General features: G+C 41.5%; 1 protein-coding gene across 2 annotated transcripts; it reads left to right on the top strand.

Moving 5' to 3' along the window:
• The first annotated feature begins 7,323 nt into the window (after positions 1–7,323).
• On the top strand, positions 7,324–12,221 carry TRMT10C (tRNA methyltransferase 10C, mitochondrial RNase P subunit). 2 transcript variants are annotated; one of them, XM_059064680.2, is made up of 2 exons: positions 7,324–7,507; positions 9,687–12,221. In XM_059064680.2, exon 2 carries the CDS (start codon positions 9,717–9,719, stop codon positions 10,962–10,964), a length of 1,248 nt encoding a protein of 415 aa, XP_058920663.1. In that variant the 5' UTR covers positions 7,324–7,507; positions 9,687–9,716; the 3' UTR covers positions 10,965–12,221. The 2 variants fall into 2 exon arrangements, with proteins under 2 accessions (XP_058920663.1, XP_066890833.1); XM_067034732.1 differs by having other exon boundaries at positions 7,338–7,482.
• The last annotated feature ends 8,553 nt before the right edge of the window (positions 12,222–20,774 follow it).

Genomic DNA, 20,774 nt, shown 5'->3' with positions numbered 1-20,774 from the left:
ACCAAAGGTGAGATTTTCACTGACTCAGCAGAATTCCTACTAAAACTGGACTAAGCAGACCAGGGGCAGAGCCCAATGTCAGAGCCTAGTCAAGAGGAGGGCTCAGAGGAGCCAGACTCTGATTTGGTAAAGGAGAGAGGTTTTGTCAGTAGCTGCAAAGTTAAGTTAGATAAATAAACAGGCAGCTTACTCAAGGCTGCAATGTCCATGTTAAGAATTTTTACTTTAGGACTTCCCTGGTGGCGCAGTGGTTAAGAATCTGCCTGCCAATGCAGGGTACACGGCTTCAAGCCCTGGTCTGGGAAGATCCCACATGCCGTGGAGCAACTAAGCCCGTGCACCACAACTACTGAGCCTGCGCTCTAGAGCCCACAAGCCACAACTACTTAGCCCGCCTGCCACAACTACTGAAGCCCGTGTGCCTAGATCCCGTGCTCTACAACAGGAGAAGCCACAGCAATAAGAAGCCCACGCACCACAACGAAGAGTAGCCCCTGCTCATGGCAACTAGAGAAAGCCCGTGCAGCAACAAAGACCCAACACAGCCAAAAATAAATAAATTTAAAAAAAAATTTTTTTTACTTTATTCTAATGACAATGGAAGCCAGAGGATGGTTTTAGACAGGAGAATATTATCAGATTTACATTTTATAAAGAATATCCCGATTGCAGTTTAGAGAATAGATTAGAAGGAGAACAAGCTTGGAAGCCAGGAGACCAAAATAATTTTGGCAGTAGTTTGAGAAATGCTTAATACTTTTTTTCAATTGAAGTGTAGCTGATTTACAGCATTGTGTTAGTATTAGGTATACAGTAAAGTGATTCAGGTTTTTTGAGGATTATATTCCATTATAGGTTATTACAAGATATTGAATATAATTCCCTGTGCCATACAATAAATCGTTGTTGCGTCTCTATGTAGAATATTGAGTTGGCCAAGAAGTCTGTCTGGGCTTTTCCATAACATCTTATAGATGTTACATTTGAAAAACTGACTCTGCCATATCTAATAGGATGTACAAATTTTTCTGTACATAGCTCTTTCTAGTGTCTTCCTAGTGTTCTTATTCCTAGTTTGGGGGGGTTTTGTTTTTTGTTTGGTTTTTGTCTGCTCCGTGCGGCATGCGGGATCTTAGTTCCCCAACCGGGGATCAAACCCGTGCCCCTTGCAGTGGAAGCGTGGATTCTCAACCACTGGACCATCAGGGAAGTCCCTCCTAGTGTTTTTTTAACTTAGTATACACTATAATTCCTGTTATGGACTGAATGTTTGTGTCCCTCCAAAATTCATGGTGGGGCTTCCCTGGTGGCGCAGTGGTTGAGAGTCCGCCTGCCGATGCAGGGGACACGGGTTCGAGCCCCGGTCCGGGAAAATCCCACGTGCCGCGGAGCCGCTGGGCCCGTGAGCCATGGCCACTGAGCCTGCACGTCCGGAGCCTGTGCTCCGCAACGGGAGAGGCCACGACAGTGAGAGGCCCGCGTACCGCAAAAAATTGTCCTCTCTCCAGGCTCCACTTGCAGGTTGGTTCTTCTGCCCACGAAGACAAAAAAAAAAAAAAAAAAAAAAAAACCACCTCAAAATTCATGGTGAAATCTTAATCCCCAATGTGATGGTATTAGGAGATGGGGTATTTGGGAGGTGATTAGGTCATGAGGGTAGAGCCCTCACGAATGGGATTAGTACTTTTATGAAAGAAACCCCAGAAAGCTCCCTTCTACAATGTGAGACACAGTGAGAACAAAGCCATCTATGAAGCAGGAGGCAGGCCTTCACTAGATACTGAATCTTCTGGTGCCTTAATCATGGACTTCCCAGTGTCCAGAACTGTGAGAAATGAATATTTGTTGTCTAAGCCTCCCAGTCTATGATACTCTGTTGTAGCAGCCCGAACAGACTATGACAATTCCTTAACAGTCTAGACATAGTATCTCAAATTTATCTTTCTGCACCATGTCTTGAGTGGCATGAAAAAAAAAAACAAAAAGCTCTGAATTGTAAATCAGGATATGCAGATTTTAAATGACTCCCAGGGGGAATCCCCTGGCAGTCTAGTGGATAGGACTTGGCGCTTTCACTGCCTCAGGCCTGGGATCAATCCCTGGTGGAGGAACTAAGATCCCAAAAGCCATGAGGTGCAGCCAAAAATAAAAAATAAAAATAAAAATAAATGACTCCTCTTCCCTTGAACTTAGTTCAGGGAAGAGGCTCTTCAAGGAAGAGCCCAGGAGAGGGCTCAGAAGAGCCTAACTAAAGTCTGGTCAGGGAGAGTCTTTGTTACTTGAATGTCCTCACAACATGGCAGCTAGCTTCCCACAGGATGAATCATCCAGGTGAATAAGCAAGCCAGAAACTACACTGCCTTTTATGACCTACTCTCTGAAGTTGAATACTGGTCTACTTTTTTCCTATTTCTTAGACATGAGTCACTAAGTTCAAGGGAAGAGGAATTAGACTCCATCTCGTGAGAGAGTGGCAAAGAATTTGGAGACATATTTTAGACTACCACATCAGAAATGATGCCAACTGAAATTAACGGTATAGCAGCTCAACTCAATTGTTGCTTATAAGATTATCTTGGTCTGGGAGCATATTTATTCTATTTTAAAGTTTTTCTTGTTTTGATAAACAGCTGTGTATTTAGAAACTGGTTTCCTCTTTCCAATTTTAGTATATGTGCTGCCGAAGCGAGCACTGGTTTCCTCTTTCTCTGCAAGACATCAGAATTTTTGCCACAAACACTTGTGTTGAAAATTAAGTTTATTTTAATTTTCTCTCCTAGGGTCACCCTAAAATATTCCCTTACTCTGACTTCCGATGTTGCTCTATTTTAGCAGCTTGAAGTCAAAAACGGATATCTCCAGATTTTTGGCTATAAGCTGCAGACCAGAGATGTGTCCTGATAGAGAAAAGACTGATAAGGGAGGACTGCAGGAAAATCCTAAGACTTTCTGACATCAGTATGTGATAACTTTTCCCCTTCTTGTGGAAAATAGAGGTAATAGGCTATGATCATTGTAAGTGAAGTACACCAAGATTTGTGTGTCACTACCCAATATTATACTAAACATATTAAATTTTAACAAAGAAAAAGAGAACATATTGTGAATTCGCTGTGGGAAGTCTCTGTTAAAGAAGACAGCAAGAAATTCTCTTACTTTCTTTTCAATGCTTCTTCAAAAGCAGCAGTTCTCTAACTTTAAAGTACATCAGGATAACCTGGAGGTCTTAAAGACTGCTAGGTATCACTGCCAAAGTTTCTGATTCAATAGAATTGGTAGATGGGGCCCCAAAATTTGCCTTTTAACTAGTTGCTAGACGATACTGATGCTGCTGGTCTGGGGATCACACTTTGTGAACCACTGTTAGGAAGATTAGGGGTGGCCAGGGAGGTAATAACGTTAAGTCTATCTCATGTGAGGTAAAAGTTATGATGGATTATCATCTGGATTATCATCTGGACCAAAGTTCCTCCCCTGAGGAAAGCAACAAAAGGGGTTTGTTGACTGGTTCATGTTTTATGGTCCCAAAGATCCAAGTGCACTGACACATTTGTCTTTCCCTCCTGTAGGAAAGGAAGTGGTGTGTCTCACTTACCTTTCAAGACCAATACTTTGTTTCTACCACATAATTTAAGGGCAAATACAAATTAAAAATAAGAGATGTAATTCTCCTTGTTGAAAATAAAGGAAGGCGTTTCTCCCCCTCTCCCTTTTCTTTCAGAATTAATTTCTTCATCCTTTTCAAATGTATGTAAATATTTATAATGGCTAAATTATAATGGCTAAATAAGCCTCCTGCCAATCTCACCACTCAGGAATGTTTCATCAAGAACCTGGAAGCCATTTATATATATATATACATATATATATATATATATAATTTTTTCAGGGCTACTGATTTTTTTTTTAATTTTTAAAAAATTTATTTATTTATTTTTGGCTGCGTTGGGTCTTCATTGCTGCGCGAGGGCTTTTCTCTAGTTGCAGAGAGCAGGGGCTACTCTTCATCTCAGTGCATGGGCTTTTCATTGCGGTGGCTTCTCTTGTTGCAGAGCACAGGCCCTAGGCGCATGGGCTTCAGTAGTTGTGGCACGCGGGCTCAGTAGTTGTGGCTCACGGGCTCTAAAGCACAGGCTCAGTAGTTGTGGCGCACGGGCTTAGTTGCTCCGCGGCATGTGGGATCTTCCCGGACCAGGGCTCGAACCCATGTCCCCTGCATTGGCAGGCGGATTCTTAAACACTGCTCCACCAGAGAAGCCCGGAAGCCATCTTTTTGAAATGCAAAGATCAAGGAAGATAGCTCCCCTATCTCACAGTTCTTGTGAGAGGGCATGAGCCTAACTTTGGTGGATGCCCTTCTCCAGTTAGCAAACCTATGTCCTTTCAGAAAGATGAGAAGTTTGTTTTTTCTCTGGATAAAGCCAATTAACTAACAAAAGTGAACGCCCCAATTACCGTGGTAAAGTTAGGATGAACTATGCATGACAAATATGCTCTCAGGTTCTCTTACTTGAGGACTATTTATTGTTTACTTTGTAAACACATATGTGATGGAGTGTATCTGGCTATATAAGGGGGTGAGATTCCCCTTTCTGTCTTCACAATCTCTTCCACAGATTGCCTGTGATGCCCACCACATTCTGGTTTAATGCTTATTCAAAAGTGTTTTCTTTCTCTACTACCTTTGTGGAGAGGATTTCTGAGTTGGGAGAGATCTTGTTTTTAGCTGTATTTCCCAAATAATACATCCCAGTTCCTAAATCATAGAACAGTTAGATAATAGAAGACACCATCTTCAGGCTGAGAGAGGAGTGGCCAAGGTATTGCATAGCGATGAATTTTGCAAGGCATGAAAGGACAGAAAATTCTTTTGTTTGGCTTCTGACTTTTAAGTGTCCTAAAACTTTCATCTCATTAAATTTTTAAAAATCAAAATAGTGTCTGGCCCAGAAAGAAGTGGCCTCCCTAATTTTAGCAAACCATAAGACAGATATGCCTACACCAAAAGGAAAAGAGAAACTTTAAATGCTACTAAATACTGAGTACAAAATTGAGTTTTGAAGCAAAAACAATACCATAATTATACCCTGACTGTGATTCCTAGATGATCTCTCATGACCCATCCCACTGTAGTCCTGCCACACACTCTTGTGGTCATGGCCTGAATCTTGGCATTACCAAATACATATTGCTCCACCACAACATTAACAAAAGCAGATGATACCTGACTCTTCTGCAATGTCCTATCAGTTCAGTTTGCTTACTCAGTTACACCTACTAACCTGTTTCTCATCTCCTTTTTTCCTTTTGGTACGCGGGCCTCTCACTGCTGTGGCCTCTCCCGTTGCGGAGCACAGGCTCCGGACGCGCAGGCTTAGCAGCCACGGCACACGGGCCCAGCCGCTCTGCAGCACATGGTATCTTCCCGGACCGGGGCACGAACCTGTCTGCCCTGCATGGGCAGGCGGACTCTCAACCACTGCGCCACCAGGGAAGCCCTTTAATTGTGATTTTAAGAAACACATAAGTTTACCATCTTAACAATTTTTAAGCTCAGTACTGTTAAGTATATTCGTGCTGTTGTGCAACAGATTTCCAGAACTTTTTCACCTTGCAAAACTGAAACTCTTATACTCACTAAACAACCCCTTGTTTTCACCACCACCCTCCTAGCCCCTGGTAAACACAATTCTACTTTCTGCTTCTATTGTTGACACAAATAATCAACAATCAAACTATAATAAGGAATAGAAAAGAGTTTTATTAGAACCAAACTGAGGACTATAGCCTGGGAGGCAGCCTCTCAGTAGCTCCAAGGATCTGCTCCATTGAAGCATGGTTTTCAGCACAGTTTCAAACGTTATTATTAAAACAAAGAACATACATCAAACATGACAGGGGTACATTCCTTCAAGGTTTCAAAAGAGACAGATTAGTATGTATTCAATGAGACAGCATAATCCTGGTGTCTGGGAAGGGAACCTTATCTTCAACAAAGTGTTAATGGATGCCATAGGAAGAGAGCTATTTATCCTTATCTTCGAAGAGGACATTCTTTATCTTAATGGTTAAAGTAGATGTGCTGTATATGTGTTTGACAGGCCATAAGTCAGGCTGTATTTTAGTTCACACAAAGTTCAGGCAGAACCACGTATAAGCCAGAATGACTTCCCTATACTGCAATATGTGAAACACTTCTCCATCACTATGTCACATTCACTCTTCATAACAATTTCAAACCTTCTCCCATTCTTCACTCTCCAGAGAATCTCAGCAGACTACCTCTTTCACAGAAATGGGAACTCTCAAATTACAAGTGCCATATCTACAAACTGGCTTCCATCTCCACCTAAGTTTCTTCCCTTCTTCCTGTTACAAAGGAAGTGGTATTTCCTCCTCCTACCCAAGACCAGTTCCCTCCATCTGTCCTCTGAATCCCATCTCTTTCAATCTTCTGAGGAAGTTCACCCTCTCATCCTTTCTTTCCTTATTCCCTTGCTAACAACCCTATCAGCTGGCCAAGTCTCTCCCAGACACAGTAAAAATAACAAAACTTTCCTGGACACCACACCGCAGGCTGAGCCTACCGAATATTGCCTCTGCCAAGATTCATAAAAACGTTTAACCTTGCGGTCTTCCCTGGTGGTGCAGTGGTTGAAAGTCCATCTGCCGATTAAGGGGACACGGGTTCGTGCCCCGGTCCAGGAAGAATCCCACATGCCGCGGAGCGGCTGGACCCGTGAGCCATGGCCGCTGAGCCTGCACGTCCGGAGCCTGTGCTCTGCAACGGGAGAAAAGTTTAACCTTGATGACTCCGTTTTCTCATATTCCACTCATCCCTTACCCACTCTCACCTGGCTTCAGCCCCCAAACCTCACAATGTGGTCTCAATGGTCTTTGTATTGCTACTGTCAGTGGATGGTTTCTGGGGTTTTTCTTTTTTTAAATAAATTTTAATTTATTTATCTTTGCTGTGTTGGGTCTTCGTTTCTGTGCGAGGGCTTTCTCTCGTTTTGGCAAGCGGGGGCCGCTCTTCATCGCGGTGCGCGGGCCTCTCACTATCGCGGCCTCTGCTGTTGCGGAGCACAGGCTCCAGACGCGCAGGCTCAGCAGTTGTGGCTCACGGACCCAGTTGCTCCGCGGCATGTGAGATCCTCCCAACCAGGGCTCGAACCCTTGTCCGCAACATTAGCAGGCCAATTCTCAACCACTGCGCCACCAGGGAAACCCCCTAGTAGATGTTTTTCACCCTGTGTTGCACGACAGTGCTGCTTTCCAGGCAGGCAGGTTTGCCCCTTTGGCGTGACGTCATATGGCAGCGCCGGAAGGAGAGCCGGGACTTCCGGCTGCGGTTCTCTGGTCAACGAAGGATACAGTGTAGAGTGATAAGTAAGCTGGCGGTTAGGTGCAGCGCGGATCCTTGGGCACCCTTTCCCGGCAGAATCCTGCGTCCTCTGGGGTTCCTTGTGGTTTGCACCGGCGGTGAGCCACTGTCTTTGCACTCCTGGTAGGGCGGGTTTCTTGTCTTCCAGTGTGTGTGGTGAAGTGGGAGGACGCGGGAGACCTAACATACGCATACTGGAGCTTGTGCGCTAAGAAGGCCCACAGATAAGACTAAGCCCAGTGATTTAATAAAGTATAATATCTGGGACGAGAGCAGTGTTTCCCAAAATGATATCCTTGTTCCCCTTTTTAAATATTTGGGGGTTTTGTTTCTTTGATATCCTGAAAGTATTTGCCAGTTACAAAGACAAAACTCAAAAGACTTTATCCGAAATCAGTGTTTCTCGTATTGGGGCTGAGAACTCACGGTTAAATATTTCGAGGAGTCTAAAGGAAATTGTATTTTCTTTAAAAGGTGTCTGAACGTGTTTTAAATGTGAGAAGCATTGACCCGGAGCATTTAATCGAAAACTACTTGAATGATAAATGTGAACTATATACTACCAAACATTGGGTTCGATGTTACTATAAATATACTCCTTGTCCTGATAGAGTGTACCACAAAGTGGGGCTAATAAGTAGCCAGGCAATTACAGTGCAGTGTTACAAGCACTATGGTGCAGAAGTACAGGGTGCTAAAAGAACTAATAGGAATACGTGATCTAAAGTTTGAGGTGACAGATAGCTAGAGATGTAGCTGAAGAGGTAAGCAAATGGTGATTTTGTGAAAAAACTTTATAAGCCATATATATGTTTAGACTTTAACCTGGCAGCAGTGAGTTTAAAAATACACATTGAGGATGATGTGAGTGTATTGATCAGATCTGCATTAGCTCCAAGTGGCTTAGAGATGAGGGAGAGCAAATCTAGAGGCCAGGAGATACAATTAAGAAAATGAGGTTGAGGGAATTCCCTGGCGGCCCAGTGGTTGGGACTCCATGCTCTCACTACAGAGGCCCGGGTTCCATCAATGGTCGGGGAATTAAGATCCTAAAAGCTGCGGGGGGCCTCCAAAACAGGAAAAAAAAAGATAAGAAAATGAGTTTGAAGAGAAGTGACTGGATTAGAGAAGTATTTAGAAACGAAATGAATATAACTCAAATTAGGAATGGAGAGTGTGAGAGGGGACAATTATGAAATGACTCCCAGTTTCTGCCTTCAGCAAATGGATGGATAGTAGTGTCCCTCCCTGAAATAATGCAGAAGGAGAAGCAGATTGGGAAGGGAGGGGAGACAGATTTCAGTTTGTTGCATTTGAAGTGTCATCTGATACATGGTGATCAAAGTCAAGGAGGTAGATCAGAGTTCATAGGGAAAATGTTTAGATTGAAAAAAGGGCTAAGGACAGAACTCAGAAGCACATCCACCTTGTGTGTGTTGGGGGTGTGGGGAGAATGGATCTGAGCATCACTGCACAGGTCAGAGACCCAGGAGCATGCAGCGTCGTTAAATGAAGCCAAGGGAAGAAGGAACTTTTCAAGTATTTTAGTTGCATTTTGTGAAAAGTTGAATTCCTTTTTTTGCTTCAAGTCCAGCACTAGTTTCACATCTTTAAGCACCTTCATTGTTTTGTGGACATCCAGACCTTTAGGATGAAATTGTGGAGCTTATATATATTTGCCCTAATTTTGGATATTTTGTTTGGCAATAACATTATTTGCTGTAAAGTCTAAATTGGAGAAGGGAGGTTTTATTTTTTTTAATCAGTAGATCTCTCTATATTTCTGTTTTGAAAACATATAAGGGCATTGGTACAGCAGCTGCTAAGTGCTTTTTACTAGTTGCCATTTTCTGTAACTTTTCTGCCCTTTGTCTTCATGTATTGCTTGTTAAGGATCTTGTGTTTGGGTCTGTATCTGGGCTTAGTAGAAAGTGGAGAAGAATACAACACCATAATCTCAGCCATATAGTGGTACATAACTTTGTTATACAGTAACATTGATCTTCTGGGTCCCTAGATACAAATATGAAAAGGATCTTCAAGGTATCTACCTTTTGCCTAAAACAATAGTGAAGTTCATATCTAAAATAAGAACCCAAATAAGTTTTAAACTGTTTGCCTAGTGAATGATGACAGCCTCTAGGCCACAGGAGTCTAAGAAAAATTAATGGTGCAAAAATAAGTTGGACTAAGATTCCACTTTATGTTTCAGAAATCAATTGCATTTTGGTATCTCAAAGTTATACTTGCACAGTTATTTGAGAGGTTTTTAACTTTTCATTACATTTTTCTTTTATTATAGGGCTTTTCTTACAGGCCTGTTTTCCTCAAAATGAGCGTCAGTATCACCTTCTTAAGACCTTTTGCCAGAGTTTTGGTGCCATTTACCCTTCATAGGAAGAGAAAGGTTTTATATTCAACAACTCTGCAGAGATACACGTCTTCCAAAATACCAGCTGTGTCCTATCCTAATAAGGAGAGTACATCACCTGAAGAGCTGGAGTTGGATAGGTGGAAAATTACAATGAAATCTAGTGTGCAAGAAGAGGATGTTTCAACAGTCTCAAGTAACAAGGATGAAGATCCTCTAGCTGCCACCAGAGAATTAATTGAGATGTGGAGATTGCTTCGCAGAGAAGTACCAGAAGACATCAGTGAAGAAGAGCTCAAAACCGTTATGGAATGTGTTTCTAAATCGTCAAAAAGAAAATATTTAAAATATTTATATGTTAAGGAAAAAATGAAAAAAGCCAAGCAAATAAAAAAGGAAATGAAAATAGCAGCAAAAGAACAAGTAAAAAAAGATCAGCTACCAGAAACCACTAAGGAAGATAAACAGCAAAACTTTCTGTTTCTACGACTTTGGGATAGGAATATGGACATTGCAATGGGCTGGAAGGGTGCCCAGGCCATGCAGTTTGGACAACCTTTGGTTTTTGACATGGCTTATGATGACTATATGAAACCAAAAGAACTGCAGAATGCTGTTTCCCAACTTTTAGAAAGTGAAGGATGGAACAGAAGAAATGTTGATCCTTTCCATATTTATTTCTGCAGTCTTAAAACAGGTGGTGCCTACTATAGAGAGTTAGTTAAACGTTATGGAGAAAAGTGGAACAAATTGCTTTTAACAGCAACAGAAAAGTCTCATGTAGATTTATTTCCAAAGGACAGTATTATATATTTAACTGCAGATTCTCCCAATGTTATGACTACTTTCAAGCATGACAAAATTTATGTAGTGGGATCTTTTGTTGATAAGAATATGCAGCCAGGCACATCCCTAGCCAAAGCAAAACGGCTGAAGCTAGCAACAGAATGCCTTCCATTAGATAAATATTTGCAGTGGGACAGTGGCACCAAAAATCTCACCTTAGATCAAATGATACGTATTTTGTTATGTCTGAAAAACACTGGTAGTTGGGAAGAGGCTCTGAAGTTTGTTCCTAGGAGAAAACATACTGGTTATCTGGAGATTTCTCAGCATTCTCAAGAGTTTTTCAACAGAATGAAGTCAAAGACTTTTAACTCATTTGCAAGAGGCTCTGTACATAGACACAGAAAAGGTAGCTTGAATTAGAATATTTGATAGCTTAAAAAGTAAATGGATTAGGATTACGGGTTTTTTTTTTTTTTTCCAAAATCAGCTGAAATTTTTAGGAAGCCTCTGCTGAAATAGCACAGGTAATACTCACTCCTGTTTTTTTTCTTTTTTTTGAATTTTATTTTTTATACAGCAGGTTCTTACTAGTTATCCATTTTATACGTATTAGTGTATAAATGTCAATCCCAATCTCCCAATTCATCCCACCACCACCACTTCGGAATACAGTTCTGTTAGTCTCTTTCATCCTGAATGGAATTCACTTGCTCATTCTTTTAAAGGTTGTCTTTCCAAACTAACTGAAGTATTATCTTTCTCCAATTAAATATCTATAAAACTTTGGAAATATATTTTATTTACTGTAAAAAGAAACAATCTTAGAAAGTAAAAAGAGTTGTCCATGTTTGTTTGAGCCCAGTAAAATAATTGTACCATTGGTGTGGCTTTTTTATGACTACTTTTGAGTCTCAGACTGCATTTTCCTTCTTAAATGTTCTTTTAGCCATGTCAACAACTACCCTTTCATCGAAAATTGATGAAACTTCAGGTGGTGGTTCACTTATTTAACATTTGGTACAGTGCTGGGCATGTCATAGGCACTAAGGTATATCGTTTAACTGAGTCTTGGTTAAACAAAAAGTTAAGACATCCCTTGGCATGTCATGAGGTTGGGCTGTATAATGAAAAATGGGTTCGTGGGGATAAAGCTCATTTCTTGTCCTCTTAGAAGAAAAGGGTTTATTTGAAGAGTGTTACTACAGCACTTCCCTGTTGTAGTGTAGATGGCTTTTCTTTTCAAGGAAATACTTCCTTTTTTCCAGCCATGTGATTTGAATGGAAGCTGCCATATTTTTACACACTTTGCTCCCCTGGCCACAACTGATTGTCTCAAAAAAGACACCTCACTCAGGGCTTCCCTGGTGGCGCAGTGGTTAAGAATCCGCCTGCCAATGCAGGAGATATGGGTTCAAGCCCTGGTCCAGGAAGATCCCACATGGTGCAGAGCACCTCAGCCCGTGCACCACAACTACTGAGCCTGTGCTCTAGAGCCTGCAAGCCACAACTATTGAAGCCCGTGTGCCTAGAGCCCGTGCTCCTCGACAAGAGAAGCCACTGCAATGAGAAGCCCATGCACCGCAATGAAGAGTACTCCCGCTCACTGCAACTAGAGAAACCATGCAGCAACGAAGACCCAATGCAGCCAAAAATAAATAAATAAAATTTTTAAAAAAACAGACTCAAGCTTTGAGGTGGGCATCTGACTTTAAGACAGGCCAGTCAGAATCCTTTTATCCTTTTACAGGATTTTTGGACTTCTCAAGATAGCCTGTGTTAATTCCTTTCTAGTGGTGAACTTTGAGAGGTAGGAAGCTCTAGTGGCCATGCCCTTTTCTGTGAAGGAAGCCAGGCACACAGAAATGAACTTAGGAACCATATTCATTGTAGACTTCTTGCACCGTTAAAATGTTTGAAAACATGGGAAATAGAAATGTATGGCCAAATGTTTCTACCTGGTTTCTGAGTTGGACATTAGCATGAATGAGGTATGCTATCCAATACATTTCTTAAAGCAGGACTCAATCTTTTACCAAATACTAAGTACCTACTCTGCCAAATAGTTACTATGCAGTTTACATGAATTTAAACAACTAAGTTCAGGTACTATCATTAACACCTTTTTTATAGATAAGGAAAATTTACTCAAAATAATTGAGCCTTTAAGTATTGTCTCAGAATTCAAAAGGTCTGTCTGACTTTAACCTATAAATTATGCCCTCTATAATAAGGTGAGTACAAAATGCAATGCAAAAACACGACATGCCTAACCTAAACTCAGGGGATCTGGAGAGGCCTTGAAAAGGTGACTTGTAAACTCAGAATTGATGAGAAGTGCATTATGAATGAATTTCAACTCTTAAGACCCTAATGAGTAGCAAGGTGCTAATACTTGAACTGCTTGAGATACATGGAAAGTAAAATAGCATAGTGGTTAAGAAAAAGGGATTAGGATTGCCTGACAGGATTGGCACTAGAGGAAGGCAAAGAAGGCTCCTAGTGCACCTCACAAGTCTCCTGTGTCCCGCCCTGCTCTCTGGGTTCCAGCTCCACCCTTACGGGTTCTGACATTGCCTAGATTGATTAATCTCTTGAAATTTCAGTTTTCCTCATCTATAAAAAGGAGATTAGAAATGGTTCTTGACTCATATAAAACAATATGGTGTCTGGCACATAAGTGCTAAGTAAATATAAACTAATTCAGACTATACATTCAAAATATATAGAATTTCTAATATGGTATATGCAAGTTATTGTGTCCCTTTGAGGTATACATTCTTTGTGTGTGTGTGGTACGCGGGCCTCTCACTGTTGTAGCCTCTCCCGTTGTGGAGCACAGGCTCCAGACACGCAGGCTCAGCGGCCATGGCTCACGGGCCCAGCCGCTCCACGGCATGTGGGATCCTCCCAGACCGGGGCACGAATCCGTGTCCCCTGCATCGGCAGGCGGACTCTCAACCACTGCGCCACCAGGGAAGCCCCGTATTTCTGTGTAATAATATGCTAAGGTGTTTCAGTGATGCAAGACTAGAATTTTTCTTAATTTTTTTCCTTCGCAATAGCCAAGCGGTAACTGATTTCTAAGACTGCTTCTCTCATGTAGATGAATCACAGTGGCAAGCTCATCCGCAGTTTGAGCTCATACTGATTTTAATTTTACAAATTTTTTTGAATTTGTAATTTAGCAGAACCTCGGATACTGCTTCAGTTTCTCCAAACTAGATGGTCTGATTTCCTGGGCGTGAATTAGGAAGTAACAGCTTTTCTCTTTATCTTAAACACCCAATAATTTATTCTATAGTATTCTTTCTCTTTGAAGGTAACTTTTGTTTCCTACAGTCTAATCATCTTCCCCTTCTTACCTATTAGCGACATGTTTTCATGTAATAACATTTCTAGTTCTCTCCTTTTGCTCTTTTCAAACATGCTACCAAATTCCCAGCTTTTAATGATTAAACAATTTTAAAAGAAGTCTTTGTTTGCTACTATTATCCCTACTATATTACGCAGTTCAACTTCTAAGCCAGATCCTTCAAGTAAGTATTCAGAACACAGTTTCCATTTCCTCTACACCACTGCTGTTAATAGAAATATAATGCAATCCACCTATGTACTTTTAAAATTCCCAGTAGCCATGTTAAAGATAAAAGGTGAACTTAATATATTTAACCCATATGTCCACACTATTATTTCAATTTGTATTCATTATTAAAAACTAATGAGATTTTACATTCATATTCAATTTTTCAAACTAAGCATTCAAAATCTGGTCGTGGGCTTCCCTGGTGGCACAGTGGTTGAGAATCCGCCTGCCGATGCAGGAGACACGGGTTCATGCCCCGGTCAGGGAAGATCCCACATGCCGCGGAGCGGCTGGGCCCGTGAGCCATGGCCGCTGAGCCTGCGTGTCCGGAACCTGTGTTCCGCAATGGGAGAGGCCACAACGGTGAGAGGCCCGCATACCACCAAAAAAAAAAAAAAAAAATCTGGTCGTATTTTAATGGTCATAGCACATCTTAATACTAGGCTACTCTCGCCTTCTGAAATGGCCCATACTCTGGAGTATGTTTCTCCTAGCACCGCTCTCATTTTCCCAGATGACCCCATGCCCTGGGGCCACCTCTTGCCTTTTGAGACAGCTCACACTATGGAGTGTGTATCTCTCTAAATAAACCTTTTCATTTTAAGAAAAAATATACGAATGCTAAATTTTCAATTGTTAAAGTAAAATGCAATCCTACCAAAAGGACAGAATTGTGTTTAACAAAAGCTAACTGCTTCGGTTTTTGAACTTAAATAACATTGAGTTCAGTTCTTCATTGCACGAACCACACTTCAAGTGCTTAATAGTCACATGTAGCTAGTGGCTGCCATGTCGAACTGTGCAGCTTGAGTACTGCTTGATAAAACTGTGATCTGTGCTTACATAAGTTCTCTATTGTTTCCAGACAGATTCAGTGGCCACTTTTTTACTAATTAAAAAAGACCAGGAATATCTCACTGAATTCTTCCCTCCTTGAAAAACTTCTTCCTTGATTTCCATATCACAGCAATTGTCTTACTTTTCCCAGTCTAGCAGGTTATCTTCCTCATTGGCTCATTCGTTCATTCAGCAAATGTTTATTGAGTACCTATGACGTGCCCAGAAGCATTTCAGGTGTTGGTGATACAGCAGTGGGAATACAAAATATTCCCAGCCTTCATGGATATTAAATTCTGCCAGGCAGAAAGGAGACAAGACATAAATAATATAAAATGTCAGATGGTAATAAGTAATATGAAGGTTAAGGGAGAAAGGGGAATGTTGGAGTGGGGAGGCATTACTATTTTATACAAGGTGGTTGGGGACTGTCTTCTAAGTAGGTTGCTCACTGTGCAAGAACACCCATACAACCCTCTCCAAGCCATGCACTCTGGTGCAGGGCCATGTTCGTTAGAAGCAGCACTGTTTTCTTCATACACAGGTACTATCTGCCTTTAAGCCAAGCGCTTAAAAGATTGTACCCAATAACTGGGTATCCCTTTTCTAATTTGCACAAAGACTGGTAAGATGACATTTGAGCAAAGACCTGAAGAAAGTGAGAGTGAGCTATGGAGATATGAGGAAAGGGAATTTCCAGTAAAGGGAACAATGAGTGCAAAGGCCCTGAGAGAAGGTTCAAGACACAAGGAGGCTAATGTAGCTGAAGCAGAGTGGGTAAAGAGAGATAAAGATGAGGTCAGAGGAGTAGCTAGGGGTCGGTCTGTCATGTAAGCCTCTCATTGTAAGGACTTGGTTTTTATTCTGAATAAGATGGGAAGATCACATGGTCTTGAGCAAAAAAAGTGACACGTTCCTGATATTTTAACAGGATGACTAGAATGCAAGCTCCATGAGGGCAGGGATTTTTTTTCTGTCCTTTTTAACATTTTTAAAAATTGCCTACTCTTTCTTTCTCCTTCCTTCTTTCCTTCCTTCCTCCCTCCCTCCCTTTCTTCCTTCCATTTTGGCTGCACCACGTCTCAATTGCAGCACACGGGATCTTCTCTGTGGCAATGTGGACTCTTAGTTGTGGCATGCAAACTCTTAGTTGCAGCACGCATGCGGGATCTAGTTCCCCAACCAGGGATCAAACCCGGGGCCCCTGCATTGGGATCATGGGGTCTTACCCATGAACTACCAGGGAAATCCCTAAAAAAAATTTTTTTGTTGTTGAAGTACAGTTGATTTACAATGTTGTGTCAATTTTTGCAAGATCTCAGTTCCCCAACCAGGGATTGAACCTGGGTCTCGTCAGTGAAAGCCCAGAATCCTAACCACTACGCCACCAGGGAACTCCCTTTTCTGTATTTACTGCTGTATCCCCAGGACTTGGTACACTGCCTGGCACATAACAAGCACCTTAAAGTTTATTAAGTCAATCAATCTGATTCATTTAAAAAGGGTCACTTTGGCTGCTGTATTGAGACGAGAAGAGAGGGACCAGCTAGGAGGCTACTGCAGAAACAAAGGTGAAAGATAATAGTGAGTTGGACCAGGGTGGTAGCAGAGTAGGTACCAAATACCAAAGAGATACTGGAGACAATGAGTATAAACAATCCTTTCAAAGAGTTACTATATGAAGGGGAATAGTAATAAGGAGCTAGAGGGAATTATGAGATCAAGAGAAGAGTTTTTAATTTGGCTATAGTTGTTTTGTAGATATGGGAGATATAAAGCATGTATGTTTGCTGTTGGAAATGATCCAGTAGTTGGCAGGGTGGGGAGGATCTGATACAACAGTGGAGTAAGACCTTATTAAGCAAGAAAGATGGGATTTACTGCATTAGTAACAGAAAAGAAAACAGAAAATCTAGGTACAAACACAGGTACGACACCACAAATGTGGTGAGAATATACAGAAGTTCTGTTTTGATTTCTATTATTTGCTTACTGAAAATAAGAATCAAAGTCATCAATTGAAGGGAGGGCAGAGAAAGTGGGAAATAGTCTAGGAAAGTGAGCGAATTAGGGTCATGGTTCTCAAAGTGTGGTCCCCAGACTAGCAGCCTCATCATTTGGGAACTAGTTAGAAATGTAAATTTGGGGGCCCCACCCACTGAGTCTACTGAATCAAAAACTCTGTCCGTGGCACCACAGTTTTAACTGTTTTAAGAAGACTTTCAGGGACTTCCCTGGTGGCACAGTGGTTAAGAATCCGCCTACCAATGCAGGGGACTCAGGTTCGATCCCTGGTCCAGGAAGATCCAACATGCCGCTGAGCAATTAAGCCCGTGTGCCACAACTAATGAAGCCCCAGCACCCTAAAGCCCGTGTGCCACCACTACTGAGCCCATGTACCACAACTATCGAAGCCCTGCCCTCTAGGGCCCGCATGCCGCAACTGCTGAGCCTGCATGTTGCAACTACGGAAGCCCACGCGCCTAGAGCCCGTGCTCCGCAACAAGAGAAGCCACCGCAATGAGAAGCCCGCATACCGCAACGAAGAGTAAGTAGCCCCCGCTTGCTGCAACTAGAGAAAGCCCGCGAACGGCAACGAAGACCCAACGCAGCCAAAAAAAGAGAGAAGCCTTTCAGATGGTTCTGATGTATACTAAATCTTGAGAATGGTATAGGGAAATATAATGGGATTACAGGCTGAATTAAGAACCAAGGTTAGTGATAAATTGGAAAAGAATTTGAAAAAACTAAAAATTAAAAAATGTAAGCACACACACACACAACAAAAGCCCATGAGCTGCTGTCACTTGACACCCAGTGCAATGCTGTTTCTGTATTTCATGGTACAACATCAGATAGCTCAAGCCCAACTGGGTAATTTAATATTACAGGGTCATGCGGCCAACCCTGATCTAACCAGTGAATGAGTGTTTTGGATTACTTGGATGAATAGAAATATGTTTTCATCTTAATTTGGGCTGTAAAGAAAGTTGAAAGTTAAAAAACAAAAACAAGGTTAGTGAAGCCATGATTAGTCACTTTTCCTCTCTAATTTGTTGTAGCTCTGTGCCTGAATTCCAGGCTCGGCTCCACCTCTTACTTATCTTTTCAGTGTCCCAGTTTCCTCTTCTATAAAAATAAAGTAATTGTAGCACTTAATTCATAGGGTGATGATTTAATGTACTTGATTTCATGTTAAAAAAATTGCAGACTGTGCTTGGCATAGAGTAAGCATAAATATATGTTGGATATTATAACTATCACCTCACAAATTACACATTTAAATTACAATAATAGGAACGTCCCTGGTGGCGCAGTGGTTAAGAATCTGCCTGCCAATGCAGGGGACACAGTTCGAGCCCTGGTCCGGGAAGGTCCCACATGCTGTGGAGCAACTAAGCCCGTGCACCACTACTGAGCCTACGCTTTAGAGCCCGTGAGCCACAAATAATGAGCTCATGTGCCACAACTACTGAAGCCTGCACGCCTAAAGCCCATACTCTGCAACGAGAAGTCACCGCAATGAGAAGCCTGTGCACAGCAACGAAGAGTAGCCCCCACTCGCCACAACTAGAGAAAGTCCGTGCACAGCAATGAAGACTCAACGCAGCCAAAAATAAATAATTAATTTTTAAAAAACCTACATAAATTATAATAATAGTCGTCTATATTACTCTCCATTTTCAGCTTGTTTACCCATTATTTGAATAGCTCTTTAGAGACTGCAAACAACAGCTACTATTAAGCAAGTGCCCGCCACAAGCCAGGCACTGTATTACAAATTTTACCTGTATTATCACACTTATTCCTCTCAGTAACCCCATAAGTATCAGTACATTTTTATAGTTAAAATATATTCAGTATGATTACCTTATCCGTTCAAACTCACAGATTAGCAAATGGCAGGGTTATAATCTAAATTCAGTTTTGTCTGATGCAATCAATGCTGCTGCTCTTTGCCCTGCACTCCACTGCCTTTTCATCCATTAACCCATTTGCTGGGGGTTACTGAAGCTTGCATTCACTTCTTCAATGGATATTTATTGAAAACTGGTATAATCTAGGTCCTAGGGAAACAATGGTGAGCAAGATAAGCACAATATGACCTCATTGAACAGACAGGTGAATGGATTAATATCTTCGTAGCGTGGTATATGGAACTGGATAGCTATATGTGACCTCTCTAAACTTCATTTTTCTCATTTAAAAGTATAAGCATCATGTTATGTATCCTCAATAAGCTGTATTCCCAGCAATCAATAAATGGATACACATAAAAACTCAAAAAAGCATATATAATACATACATAATTACAAATAAAAATCACATGTTTATGTCTCCATTTATTTATTATTTGGTTGCACCAGGTCTTAGTTGTGGGCTCCTTACTTGTGGCAGGGGGCTCCTTAGTTGCAGCAGGTAGGCTCCTTAGTTGTGGCATGTGAACTCTTAGTTGCGGCATGCATGTGGGACCTCATTTCCTGACCAGGGATGGAACCCAGGGCCCCTGCATCGGGAGCATGGAGTCTTATCCACTGTGCCACCAGGCAAGTCCCTATGTCTCCATTTAAAAAATGATTAAAAGTAAGAGTCTCAGGAATTCCCTGGAGGTCCAGTGGTTAGAACTCCGCGTTTTCACTGTAGAAGGCCCGAGTTCAGTCCCTAATCGGGGAACTAAGATCCCTGAAAGCCGCTTGGTATGGGCGAAAAAAAAAAAAAAGAGAGAGAGACTCAGCGACTAAGTAACTTTTGAAGATCACATCCAGAAAAAATAAAACAAACATGAATTACCTATTCTATGTAAAATAGTTTGCTGGGCACTTTTACATATACTGTCATAGATGGTGGACCAGGGACTTCAAATCACCAAATCACCGTATCAGCAAACCACCCTGCTTCTGTCGTGGGAAACACACTTTGATTCTTTCTGCATTCTCCAGACTCGGAGCCTAACGAGTCATCCCTTCACAAATACTGAGCACCTTTTATATATGAAATGTGCAATACAAACTGCTGTGAAGAAAAAAAAAAAATTTAATGCTCTCTGTGGTCAAGGAATTTTTGAGCCACCTAGGGAGAACTTTTTTTTCTTTTTAACACATATTGAGGGAAGTATACAATGATCAAAGAATGTATATGGAATTTATTATCTCATTTGATCCCCAGGACCACCCTTTGAGGAAGTACTATTATTATTTCTATTTTATAGAGAAGGAAACATAGGTCTGTAGACAGTAAGAAACCCTCTAGGTTTACTCAGCCAGTAAAGGCATTCCAACCCAAGTTCTGACTCCGTAAGACCAATTTCTGTAACACTCACTGTATATTGTACTGCAAACCCAGAAACTGCAGTTCCCTAGGCAAGGAATCGACCTCGTATAGCAAGAGGGCAGTATAAATACAGAGAAAAAGCGAAGATGAAGCTGAAAAGTTAGGCTGGGACCCAATATAACGCTTGGACTTCATTCTGCAAACTCTGGGGATACACTAAAGGTTTCTAAGAAAGGCAGAAACTACTGTGGTCTTCACGTAACAAAGTAACTTCTCTTGACACAGAAATTGCAGCTTGTAGAAAAATCTGTTTTACCACTTGCCTACGCAACCTTAGACAAATTTTTCTTTGGCCTCAACTCTCACAGCTAATTAAAAGAGGGCAATTCCGCATTGCACTATTGTGGGGATTAAACGAGATAGCGCCTGACACAAGAGGGCGCTCGATAAACGTTGATTTTTCTTCTAGATAGGAATAAGAATTCGGTCCTTTTCTTTTCTTTTTTTTTTTTTTTTTGAGTGGGTACACGTGATCTAGC

This window comes from Kogia breviceps, chromosome 5 (assembly GCF_026419965.1).
Source record: "Kogia breviceps isolate mKogBre1 chromosome 5, mKogBre1 haplotype 1, whole genome shotgun sequence".
Lineage (NCBI taxonomy): Eukaryota > Metazoa > Chordata > Mammalia > Artiodactyla > Physeteridae > Kogia > Kogia breviceps.
Note: the sequence above shows the minus strand (reverse complement) of the source record. Positions and strands in the feature narration are given on the sequence as shown.